This window comes from Cupressus sempervirens, chromosome 7 (assembly GCF_028749045.1).
Source record: "Cupressus sempervirens isolate cs-2001-9-10 chromosome 7, ASM2874904v1, whole genome shotgun sequence".
NCBI classification, from domain to species: domain Eukaryota; kingdom Viridiplantae; phylum Streptophyta; class Pinopsida; order Cupressales; family Cupressaceae; genus Cupressus; species Cupressus sempervirens.
The window spans coordinates 930,118,342-930,131,739 of NC_143124.1; the positions used below are offsets into that span (position 1 = coordinate 930,118,342).

Genomic DNA, 13,398 nt, shown 5'->3' on the forward strand with positions numbered 1-13,398 from the left:
TAGAAAGTCAATGAGAATTTTCTATGACGACATATAGATTCAGGCAAGTAAGAATGCCAAATTGTGTTCCATTGATAGCTATCGAAAATGAAGATAAAATGCATAGAAAAGAGACTTTTCCATAATGAGAAAGATTCAGACAAGTGAGAAGGCCGTATTGTACTCCAGAGATAACTATCCAACCTGAGGATAAACTACATTGAAGAGAATACGGCAGATAATACTACAACTAAATGAGATCGACCAACTTTAATTAACTGCATTAGCAACGCACATGGTGTGTGAAGTGATGCTAGTTTCTGATGTCACTAACCTCTTGCAATATATTTGACATGAAATAATGCAGAAATAAGTCTAACATCCCAGGATTCTGTACACTAGTGTGTGAAGTGAGATGGATTAATTAAATTAGTTCACATATAGAAATGTCCGAATAATTATAAAATAGACCAAAAAACTGGGCTAAAATTTTAGCCGGCATTTTTTAAAAATAAGTTGTTCATAGTATATTGTTTCTCAATTTATTTATCACAGCCACCCTTGCTTCACAATGACATTAACTTTTGTATCCCTATAACATGATCTATGCACTCATAGTTGATTGTGGAGTTACTTTTTGTATCCCTTGATTTCTTTTATCACACCCTCAGTCAAAGCATCAACATCATAATTTTTACCAAAGAATTTGACAAACTCCATATCCGGGTCCATTAAATACCTGCAAACACAATATTGAAATGTAAATGCAACTGAGCAGCAGCAAAATGGAATAATTGTAAATACACGTGTATTTCACACCAAAACAATATTTCAAAATCATACCAAGATTTAAACGAAGATTAAAGCATAGCATGGAGATTACTAGACTAGCAGAGGGCAAGCAGAGAGTTCACCCGACTCATCTCCCATTATATTAATGTAACATTTGGTTTTTAATGTACTATGTAATCTTTATCCATTTCTCGAACTCCATTATTCCTTGATGTATTATTAACATTCAAATCAATTAGTGCTTGCCACTAAGTATGAAATACTGTAAAGGATAAGCATAATCAACAGTATGAATGGTTCATAAGGCACAACACTTAGTGAAGGTTTTGTAAATGGGGTTGCAAGCAGAGTGGGTTTAACCATGGAGGAAACTCCATAGTTAAGCGCGCTCAAGCTGGAGTAGTTAGTACTGGGATGGGTGACCTCCCTAAAAGTCCTGGTGCTTCACCTTTGTGAGCATCACCTAGATCCAATGAGTGCTCAGTGTTCCATTTATTCTCATGAGAGATGGATTCGTGTGTGAATCACTACTCATGATACATGGGTCAATGAGCTTGACTCAAAAACTACACAGTTAAATCCTGATAGCAATATCACAATAAGCATAATCACTTAAATACCCACGATTCATAATTCTAGCACGTTATATATTATATATAGCATTTGTCTGACCCTGTCCTTCAAATTTCTTAATGAAGCAAAAGAATTTGATATACTTTAGTTATATCAATCAATGTGGCAGAGAAAACTGTGCACCCTACTTTATTTCTTAAATATTAAATTTATTTATCCATTAATTTGTTGACTGTTATTATTATAAAAGGTAGTCATATTATTATTAAAACATTATTAAACTAAAAATTTTAAAATCAAGGATCCAAAAGCGTTAACTAAAAAAGTTAAAAAGATAAAATCTAAATGAATTGTAGGTAATTGTAGCCTTCGGCGGTTATGGTAAAATGGTGTGGTGAAATGACTGGAACAAAGAAACTTTAAAATATCTTTAAAAACAAATGACAATAAACAATAACACCTTTTTGTTTTAAGGGAAAAGTTAAAGCCCTAAACCAAAGCCTCTAATTAGTGCTTGCTTCGTTTTAGTGCCAAATGTTTAGGTCTCCATGAATGTTCAATTTAAATTTGCATCATGTCAAGTTTGTTGTGAGTTTTTACCATGTCCAAGTCTCACTTCTACGGATAAGACCACGAATGTGAACTATCAATAAACAGAACAAGCAGACAGTGATACTTTCAAAAACAGTGGTATTTTATAAAACTTCATTGGTAAATTGGCATCGTGCATCAAGAAGCCATTCATCTTTACCATATGGTAAGGTGTAAAATCTAGACAAACTACAATCATAAAGAATCCACCGTACATACTGAATGATGATTTCCACATTATTTTTTATGTCATTATTTATAATCAAAAGAACTCTGAAACTGTAGTTGAGAAATCCCTAAAATAGCACTCAGATACGCAAATGGGAGATTTCGGGTTTGGAACCTCATTACTGAATTGATTAAAATTATTGCCTTGAGCAAGTGGATAAACTAGACTGCAGAACCAATGAGCATCCATTTCCCTTAATATGTTATCACATAATAGAACATTAAATTAACATATTTATCCCCTTCTCCAATGAACTATTTTCAGGCAGAAAATTAGTAAAAACCTGCATGTTCTAAACTCCAGACAAACTTTGTTCCTGCCAATGGGACCCACGTGCCTTTCAATGCTCTTGTATTTAAGAATTATTTAGTCAAAGTAGGCTGCATTTTGTCTTGTTTTATCCTTACATATCTCTTTGTTACTAATACCACTTTGCATTACATTTATTACTGTGATCTGCTTGTTCATACCAATTACATCCTCTTTCCAAAGGATAAAAAACAACTTTTTATCAAGTCGTTGATTACTCCAAAATCAGTCGATGAACATTTTAAATGAAATGTAGACATGACCATTGTTAAAGTTGTAGCTTCAGTCAGATTGATTCGTTCTGATATACATTATTGTTATTGGTAAATCATCATTTGCTATATATACTTATCCATGTTAAATTATATATATATATATATATATATATATATATATATATATATAATGAGACATTTATATGAGATCCATATCTGCATTTGGAACACATCAATTACAATGGCCATGTTAGTACATTTGCAGAAAAGAGCCATGTTACTCAACATGGTATCAGAGCCAAACTGTAAATGTAAGAGAAGAGTTTGTGGCAAATAAAGAGCACACCAAAATCATCAAATGAAGAGTAACATATTGGTTGGTCTGAAAGGATGAGTATACAGGATAAAAATGATGGGAATTGACATCATAAACTATCGATGGGAATCCAGAAAGATTAAAATCGAATCAGAATCACTGCTGCACAAATAATATTGTTAATTTCAAATAAATTATTATTGCATTCCTAGATGGACTAAGAAAATGAGAAACTATAAACAGTAGTGTTAATTGGTAGGAAAGTAATCAATGGAAATCTACCATTTGGATGTCATGAGAAATATAAGAATATACAGAACTGGCAATGATCTCTAGACCTTCGAACTATCCAGGTGAAGAGAAAATTAAAACAATAATCAACACAATTCCACTGGCAGAGAAGAGTAATCATGCGTAGATTAGGTATTAAACAGAGCTGTGCATGCACCTCACAATGTGTTTCAGGAGAAATACCTACAAGCATTCATTAGTTCACTATTTATCCTTGGTAGAAAACATTGACAAGTTGTCTTCTTTGAAGACATCAAACATTTGTTACAAAAGAGACATTTTCTCTATAAAATGAAGTCAGAGATTATTTTAATAAAACCAAGCCATCACAGATAATTCATAGCAGATCCAAAAATACATTTTCAAAACAGAGATGGAGGTTTACAGTCATAGGTGACATCTTCCATGGTTTACGCACTATATGATTGCAACAAAGGCTTGATAGATGACCAGCTTGGAGATTGCTGTCATCCATGAACATTGTGTTCGATGGAAACTATCGAGATAAGCATACACATCCCCTAAAGCATATCCATTATCTCAGATATTGTCTATTGCACGTAAACTATGTACCTCGGGGACGCATCCCAGCCCTAAAAGCCAAGGTTTCCAAGACGGAGACGTCCCCGGGACTTGGGGATGGGTATGGGACATCCCCCCACGATCCCCGATTAGGCAAAAAATGCAGGGGACATCCCCAGTACTTGGAGACTTCTGAGAGAAAAAAAGGGGACAGCTGGCCATCCCTGGTACAGAAAGGGTACATCCAGAAGTCCCCTCCATGTTTTTTGTGAAGCTCAAAAAAAATTAACCAATAACTTTATTTTGTTTGTCCCTACTTAGTCGTCCAGTAGGCTCTGCCCCTCCAAATGCCCTAAAAGGTCAAAAAATACCACATTGTGGTTGTTTTGTCATTTGTTTGGTTTTGCCTATGAAGTTGGAGTGTGTTGCAGCTGGCTGAGGTTTTCATTTTGCAAAAAAAAAATGATTTTTTTGCTTCCAAGAGCTTAAGTAGCAGTCTACTTCATTTTCTATATTTTGTTTTCTATGTTGAATTTGAACATGATGATGAAACTTTATGGAATCCCTCTACCCTTAAGGCATATTTAGATTTTCGAATTTTTATGATATTGTTCACTGTTAAACTTATATTTAAATATTTTTGTTCACATATTGATATGCATATTGACAAATTAAGTACTGAAATCAACTTATGTTATTTCCTAGATGGCATTCAAATGGTGTATGTTAAGGTTCTATAATGTTTAAATGAAATGCTTTTTGCTTAGTTTCATATGAATGCCATGTATATTTGCAAATTTCAATTTATATTTTAAAATTTCCCTATATATATAGCCCTCCCTACTGTCCCCAAAAAAAATTGTTGCCCCAAAAACTTGGGGAACATAGAACGTAAACTATTCGACAGCAATGAATGAAGGACATCGATGGTATGAAGGAAGAGATAAGTCAATCTGACCACTAAGTATTAAAGGACAAAAGGAAGATATTAAACTCGTTCCTAGGAAAGTGCGCCAAACAACTATTTATAAGGGAGCGATAAGGACTATAATATTATAATCAAATAATATGTAAAGAAGGACGACATCCAATTGCAATACGTGGAATGAGGGAGAGATAAGGAGAAATTGATGTGGAGTATGGAGATAATAAGATCGAATAAGGGAATATATAAGGCTGACCCCCTAATGAATATGCATGGACATTCGGTGTGATATGAGCAAACATTCAATTCAATCCCTATGAATTGCAACGCCCAAAATATCTTGAGTGTACATTGACATGGGGTGCAGAAGGCATGACCCCACAATGTAATATATTATATGTGTTGAATAACATGAGATGTCCTTCTGAGTTCACACACAATCATCATCAAAGAGGGATCTAGGGTTTGCATGCTGTGTGGTGACATAAGAACTAATAATAAGGAAAGGTTTGAACTAAGTAACGTGGCATTTAAAGATAATGTGAGGTACGAACCCCTTATTTTTACTATGCCATAACAATTAAAATATGTTATCATGTGTTTTATATAACAAAGAATTATGTGATTGAAACATGTTAAGAGGGTAATAATATTTTCTTGCATATATAATATGAGGAAATTATATTTTATATATAATTAGAACATTATGAATTCTCATTTTATAAATGTGAAATCCCTTTCTCACAATTTTAGACTATTGAATACAACTCTATATAAAGTATAAATATATGAATTTATACAATTGAGAATTATAATGTGAATCATGATAATATTAATGAGAAATATATTTATGTTGTTGTTAGTATCAAGCATGAGCTAAAATTACTAACATTCAAATTAAACATTCTTATTTATTATACTATAAGAGTCATGTGCCTTGATCTTTTCCTTCGAGAATGTTCTTGTAGGAAAAAGTAGGAGATTGAGATTTAGAGGGAGTCTGGCATTTCATTAAAGGCAACCTTGAAAGAAAGGGAGCAGATAGAGGAGATGATTTTGTCAACCATTGGTGATCTTGATCATATTGATTCAGAAGGAGTAAACAATTATGAGATGGATTCTCCAGTGATCAATAAATTGTCGGAGTCAAAAGGACTGTGATTCATACATTGTGACCATGTGATTTTAATGGACCTACCCCTTGTGTACATCATGAGGAAGTGAGGACTTCCACATGATCATCACTTGTACTTGGAGAAGTTGTAAGGTGACGATCTTACAATAACTTGTATTATGAGATCAAATAAATTGAGTAAATGATGAATGTCTTGCATCTCAATATTCTGGAAGACCATTACTCAAGAGTATTTGGTGAATGTCATTGATATTGAGAGGGAGTAATTGATAGCATAATTTTAGTGATAAGGAAGTATGAAATGGGAATGTCAATTCAATGAATAAGAATGTACATTTACTGTCAAAATAAGATATTCATATTAACTACCACCTTAAACAAATCAAGAGCGAAAACTTTATTTCATTTAATACAGAAGGTGCTAGGGACCGTGGGCCCACCTTTTTTAGAGAAAACTTACTAAGGAGAGGGGTCATCATAGTGGTAGCTGAGATAGGAAATATGTGATTCAGTTGAACAATGTTTTCTCAATAGGGTGCATATACATTGAGATCACAAATAGATTACAAGCTTTCTCCTAAAGCAAATTGGTAGAAATTTTCAGACTCCATAAAATGAAATGAGTGGAAATTATACATTGTAGGGGGAATAATAATAATCAATGTTTCATTCCCACTTAAACCATCTTTAAAAGGGGGAGATGCCAGGAAGGGGCATCATCGGAGTTTCAAATCTGAATCATCATATGATTTGATGCATATGGGCTTTCATTGAAGTAGCTTGTATCAAAGATGTGTAGATAAGTATTCTTCTCTTTTACATTCATCTACTTACTATAGTCTCTCTCCTATTTGTAATTCTATATATACTAAAAGAGTTATTTGCCTTGATCTTTTTCTTTTTCTGAGGATGTTCTTGCAGGAAAAGAAGGCTGTGATCTAAAATTTATTAGTCATCTGATGATCAAACTGGATAAAGTAAGGCTCTTAAAGTGAATATTCTTGATGATGATTAAGAGGGAGTCTAACACTTCTTCAAAGGCAATATAAGAGTTCAGAAGGTTGCTATTAAAATACATGGTGTGACTGCATGATTTTAAAATGGGCCTACCCATGTATACATCATGAGGTAGTAACAACTTGTCACCTGAAAGTCAGAAGATTGATATCAGATTCAAAGGGAGTTCAATAGACATCCTTAGGCAAAGAGAGCTCTGAGGGGGTAACTAGAGGACCTGACTTCCTAGGATCCTTGTTCAAAGGGAGAATTTTGAGGTACAATCCTTTGTAAATAATATATTCTCTAAGAGAAGTTCTAAGTGAAATTCCTTGTAATAAATTCTTCTCAGTGAGAGAGAATTGAGGTGAAAGCCCTTGTACCACCCTCTGACTTAATTCATGGTGGTTACTATTTCACATATGATATGTAATGAAAGTTGACGATCTTTCATGTGTGTAAAGTCGCTATTGTAAGGTGACGACCTTTATCAATAGTTTGACCTATCACCTAGATATGATACGTTAACTTGTACCACCTCAATGTACTGGATGTCTAGGAGCAAGTGTTATCATGGTCCTTTGGGCCGGATTTTGCCAAACACCATGATAACCAACTCATCATAGTTCTTTGGGCCGGATTTTGCCAAACACCATGCTAACCAACTTGTTATGGTTCTTTGGGCTGGATCTTGCCAAACACCATGACATTGTTACTATTATAGACCACACTCAAGGTGGTGTTTAAGCTTATATTAAAGTTATGGAAAATGCTTCAATTATGTTTTATAAAAGGTGAGAAATTTAGCCTCATAGTGAATTGAATATCATACTAAGATGACATCCCTTCATATTATTTGAGAGCATAATGTGTTCTACAAATCCTCCCTAGCTAAGAGGGAGTGTTAAAGTTGAAGCTTCAGTCGGATTGATTCGTTGTGATATACATTCTTGTTATTGGTAAATCACCATTTCCTATATATACTTATCCATGTTAAATAATATATATTATTGTATTGATAGCCATTGAAGGCACAGCGAACCCCTTCCCCAGTTTTAGTTTGACTTTAGATATTCAAAGATGTCCTGCTCTAGTTTAAATACCACCATGCTCATATGCCATTCTTAATTTTCCTACAGGGAAAGGAAATGAGTGCTAGCTATCCAAACCTGCCTGTGGATCAAATTTTCATTAAAGTGAATGAGAAAAAGCTGATTTATAGTAGCTAGACACAAGACCAAAAACAAAAGTGAAGGATAAATAGAACTGCAAACCTGGTCCAGAAATGTTGTTTTGCTGCCTTCTAAGGTGGACAGTGATTTATGAAAAAAAACATGTTTTAGTATACTGTCCCCGGTATTCAAGCAAATTGAAGGCCACCCGGGTACAATTCAAGTTTAAATACAGCAATCACTTCTTCTGAGTGAATTTGGCAAGAGTATTATCCTCAAGAGAACAGCTAGTGGAGAATACATTGGATTATCTGACTCGACAGAGCAACTGAGGATTCTCAATTACACAACGATCTGTTCAAAAATTAATTTGGCAAAGTGATTACTAAAATGAGTATTTCTGTACAATGAAGGCTTTTGAGTGGGAACAACTAATTGACTAAAAGACTATTCCCATCAAGTCATATCTGCACCAACATGGTTGTCTGGCTGAAGCTTGCCGAAAAAAAGTAGACCAACAAAAGATGAAGTTAGGAACAAAACTCATTAGCAAAAATATGAAAATAGCATGGTCAAAAGAAACAAACAAGCCATCAAATGTCAATATGATAAAAAAGCACCCAAGTACCAAAAAGGCTCCACGAAAAAACAAATATCCAAAAAGGCTAACACAAGAAAACACAAGCTGGCAACTCATCGCTCAACAATTCAAATCCCATTGACCATCCCATGATCAGTGGATGCAAGGTAAGTACAGTAGCTGGAACATATCACAAATGCTTTTCAAACCCTGCCTTCAGTAGAGAGTATTGAGGTAGAAGACATCAGTAGATATCAAAAAGTGTTGAGGAAAGCCACAGGTCAACTTCAACACAAGCATTGGAAGAAGAGCAAAAATCTGACAATCTGTCAAAACATGCAGCAGATTAAGTAAGTTTTAGCCGACTTCTCTAAACCGACACACAAATTTACCAAAATGAAAGATAAAACAAGATGCAACAAAAGGCTGAAAACTTTGTTTTTCTGCCATAATATAGCAAAAGTAGCAAAAAAAACAGGGAAGTCATTATAAGAGCATTCCTATCGAGGCAAGAAATTAGAGGGCCAGAAGGAATAGAGCAAATCTAGATATACATGGAGTATGAAGAATCTCCTGGCTTCATGACATTTTAGGAGGTTGTGCAAGTGCTTTGAAACATTATATAAGTCATTTATCATCTATGTTATGGATATATCCTTCGGTTTTAAAAAAAGTAAGTTCTTGAATTCTTTTTCAATTTTTCACATTTCTTCGTAGATCTGATTTTTCCCAATTTTTTGTTGTTTTCTCCCAATTTTTTTCAAAAAATCCTAATCCTCTTGTTTGATGATTTATTCCTTGAAAAATTTATGTTTCTATGGTCTAGATATCAATATGATACTGTGGCTCACTATTGGAACAAGATAAGTCAGATACAAACAACTGGGCTGCCCAATCCACATTGCCATGCTTGAATAGAGACTTTGTCCTCCTTGTTGAAACCACTCGAGGACTACCATCTGCTATAGCCTTAACCACAAATTTCAACTGTCAGTCAAATTCCAGTTGCATCTATTTAAAATCTTAAACGTATCACTCAAGTGACTCTAACCACTAAAGTCCCAAAAATAGCATCTACATTGCTAAAGTCCTAGCACATAAAAATCACCTGTCGAGGTGTAATCTCCAATGTGAATCATGGGAACTCCTCAGCCTGAAGCCCATGTCTCATCACTAGTCCCTCATCAACAAAATTGTGTGCCTCCACTGTCTATTAAGGAAAACTTTTGTTGTCCCTTAAGGATACCTTTCAGTCGGAAAGGACGGTTGCCAAGAATTCCAAACAGGGTGGCAATACGCAGAATTTCTTTGGCTGTAGTATCTTCCAATTGTATGTTGTGGTTGTTCCTCTTGTGCATTGTCCTCATCTATATTAGCTTCTTGCTCATCCTCGTCTTCATCATCAAAGATAACCTCAATCAAATATGTTTACCTTTACCAAGGCAACAATATCCAGCTCCCATGGCCCCTTGCAATAATAGCATAGCTTCCTCCTCAATTCATTCCTAGATTCCTGATCAACTTTGGGATGTGTATTCTTTTACTGATTAAAAACTTTTCATTTCTGATTTCCATGGGGTGAAACCTTTCTTCTCTGACTGATAAAAGGGTGTGACACACAAGCAATAAGTTACCTGACCTGCAACTCTTAATTTTGACTTGCAACTGAAACCCTCACAAGCTGGCACGACTTGTCACTCTAATACCACTGAAATATCCCATACTCGGATTTATTGAAAATTGATAATTTAATCATGAAATGTCCTCAAGAGATTCATTTCAGATCATAAGCAATTTTATACATGTACCAATGTAGGTTTTACAATGAATTGAGACAGTAGAATTTCAAAGAAATTGCAATATGCTAGAGCCTTTATTGTAATCTGAAAATTTTACTACTTATTACAAGCTTGTTTATATCACTGTGATTCTTCTTCGAAAACAAAGGAGATTGTTATGCCACCTACCAATCACTTGACAAGCCTTGTTGATATCAATGTTTTATTCTACTAACACAAACGTCCATTGCTGTAATTCCTTCCACAGGGTACACAACCACTTGCTCCAAATGACCTTTTGGATTATCCCCCCTACTTGATTGCCTCTAAACACTCCAATGACTGTTGTTGACAATAGAACTCAATGCACACCTTCACAGGTCATTTTAAAACAATTGTGTGATGCGAATCAAATTTTGACAACCCAACCTACCTAGTTACAAATAATTAAAATTAAAATATAAAAAAGATAGATAACATGTCACATATACACAAATTAAATATATATAAAGTATAATAAAAAATTAAATTCAAATTGCATTCAACTCCAAGTTGGATAAGGTCACCTTTGTATAGATTGCTTTAACCCACTCACTATACACACACACACACACATGTATGCCAATCATTTGCAATATTGCCTTGAATGAATAGCACATGGTATCTAAAATGCAACAGCCTTCAAAAACCTTGCCACTTATGGGGACAATGCAATGACATTAATTTGTTGTTTATTTTTTCAAGCTTTCAGTCTATCAGAAATGGACACAGCCGATTTCAGTCATCTATCCCTAATTGCTCCCAATGATGCCTCCAATAAAGTGGTGTGCATCTCCTCATACCGAGACTAATATAAGTTAATTGGTAATGGTCCTCACCATATCACATATATATGGTGATTTAGAAAAATGGAAGGAAGCTTCTTGTTATAACGAGCAAAGACTCATCTACAACTTGCTTAATTCCATTCTTGAAAGGCTTTTTTTTAAAGGACTTCATTTACACAAAAGAAAAAGGGCACTCTTTTCAAGAAGATGATGGCAATTGCAAGAAAGGATGTGGGCCAAATGATTGTGAATTCTTTCTTGCAATGTTGGCACCCTTTTGTTCTCTAATGTGTCCCATTATTTGTTGCTTTGGCAAAACGCGTATTCCCAAGCATAAATTAGCACAAGGGGATTTTCACCCAATTGCCCAAGTTTATTTATTAAATTCCACATTGACTAGAATGTCGACAATAAGATGATGATGCATCAAATTTACATAAACTCTCTAGTTGAGAAGGCAATTGTACTAGAACTAGCAGCATTTTATCTCAAGGTAAAATATAAATTAAAATTGAAAGATTACAACCCTATAGCTTTAAAAAATCAGCATTGTAACGTATTATGCAATAAAAAAAATCTTTTAAATCAAAACTTTAAAAAAACTGTAAAAAAGTACACATTGTTCAAGTTGGGCTTCAAATAGGGAGCCTCCTCTTCCACAACACATGCTTTTTCATTTGTGTCATGCTGAAAAGTGTGAATTAAAACTCTCAATGTATATCCACTCACCATTGAAAGAGCATCCATTTCATCTTCTATAATGATTTTCTTCATATATATATGTGGCAGTTAGCTTTAAATAAAAAGGTAGATAAAGCGAGGTGGTCATGCATAGTTATAAAATTAATGTTACAGTTACATATTTTTCCTTTATGTTACCACCTTACCTCTTAATGGTTTTTTTACTTTTTGCATGATTATTTAGTATTATTTGCTTATTATAACACATCATCCTCTACAAATTTAAAGTGTTGTGCACTGCATATTGTCCTTGTTGGACTAATCACTAGCATCTCCCTTCGGATTTGGAACTTGGACTAATCGCCTCCCATGGATTTGTTTATACCTGGCATTTGTCTCAGGAGTTAATAGGTCAATTTTTTGGTGTAATAGAAAATATGTTCCAACTGGTATCAAAGTCAGGTGATAGGTCCAAATCCTCTTGGATGACGTTGAGGGAGGATTGGACTAAGCACTAGTGTCTCCCTTCAAATTTGGAACATGAACAAATTGCCTCCCACAGATAAGTTTCTCTAACATTTTTATCACGGGTTAATAGGTCTTATCTTTATTAGAATATTATTATATTTCTTTAATGGTCATCTTAGTTAGTCTTTAGTTTATTACGTAGTTTCTATTTTTGTCTTTAGTTCACGATTGTTTCTTTTAGAAACATCATCTTTGTACTCTATATAAGGAGCTTTCTTCTCCTTTGTTTAATACAACTACAACAACTCAATTTACCATAACACGGTATCAAAGCTATTTTTTCAAAAAATAATAATTTCATTATTGAAATTGAAAAAATTATTTTTCATGAAATTTTTAGACTCTTTAAGATATTCAAAAATCTTTGCTTGGGTGTGTTCAATCTTTTGCAAGAATTTTATGTTTTTCTTCAAACCCGAGTAGGTTATATGGGTGTCATTTTGTATTTGGTTTTTTTCGAGTATCTGTACACGTTTTGTTACAAACAACCTCTGCAAATTTGTGGCCATTTTTTCTACAAAATCACGGTGTCTATTTTTTTTCTTTTTTGGGGCATTTCGATCGCTCTTCTGTAGTCTTTTGCGTCGTCTAGGGTTTTTACATCCCTCTGTCATTAATTTCCGGCCAAAACGGTTTTGTCCATAACATGGTATCAGAGCAGATTGATGGGATTTCATAAAATTTGGGGATTTTTTAAAGAAAAACTCAGGTCTCTTTTGCTCTGGATTTTTTTCCTGAAATTGTTTTTTTTATTTTTTAAATAAATATCGTTAAGAGGTATTTTATGAAACTTTTGTGGTTTGTCTTCGAGAATTTTTGCTCGAAATTGCAAGCCTAGTTAAGGGTTTTGATCCCCTGATTTCTTGGTTACAGCAAAAGTCTCTTTTTTTAGGGTTGCATGTACTTGCATGTGCTGGTTTACCATGTGAAATCTCATATTTTGCCACCTTTAATAAAAT

At 34.2% G+C, this 13,398-nt stretch overlaps 1 protein-coding gene across 2 annotated transcripts in view; it reads right to left on the reverse strand.

Moving 5' to 3' along the window:
- Positions 1 to 445: 445 nt before the first annotated feature.
- Positions 446 to 13,398, reverse strand: part of HCC1 (electron transport SCO1/SenC family protein) — a 40,110-nt gene continuing 27,157 nt past the window's right edge. For both annotated transcript variants that reach the window (XM_089793604.1, XM_089793605.1), the window contains one exon: positions 446 to 718. In XM_089793604.1, the coding sequence (XP_089649730.1) occupies positions 610 to 718 (109 nt within the window). In that variant the 3' untranslated portion in view covers positions 446 to 609. The remainder of the gene's footprint in view (positions 719 to 13,398) is intronic.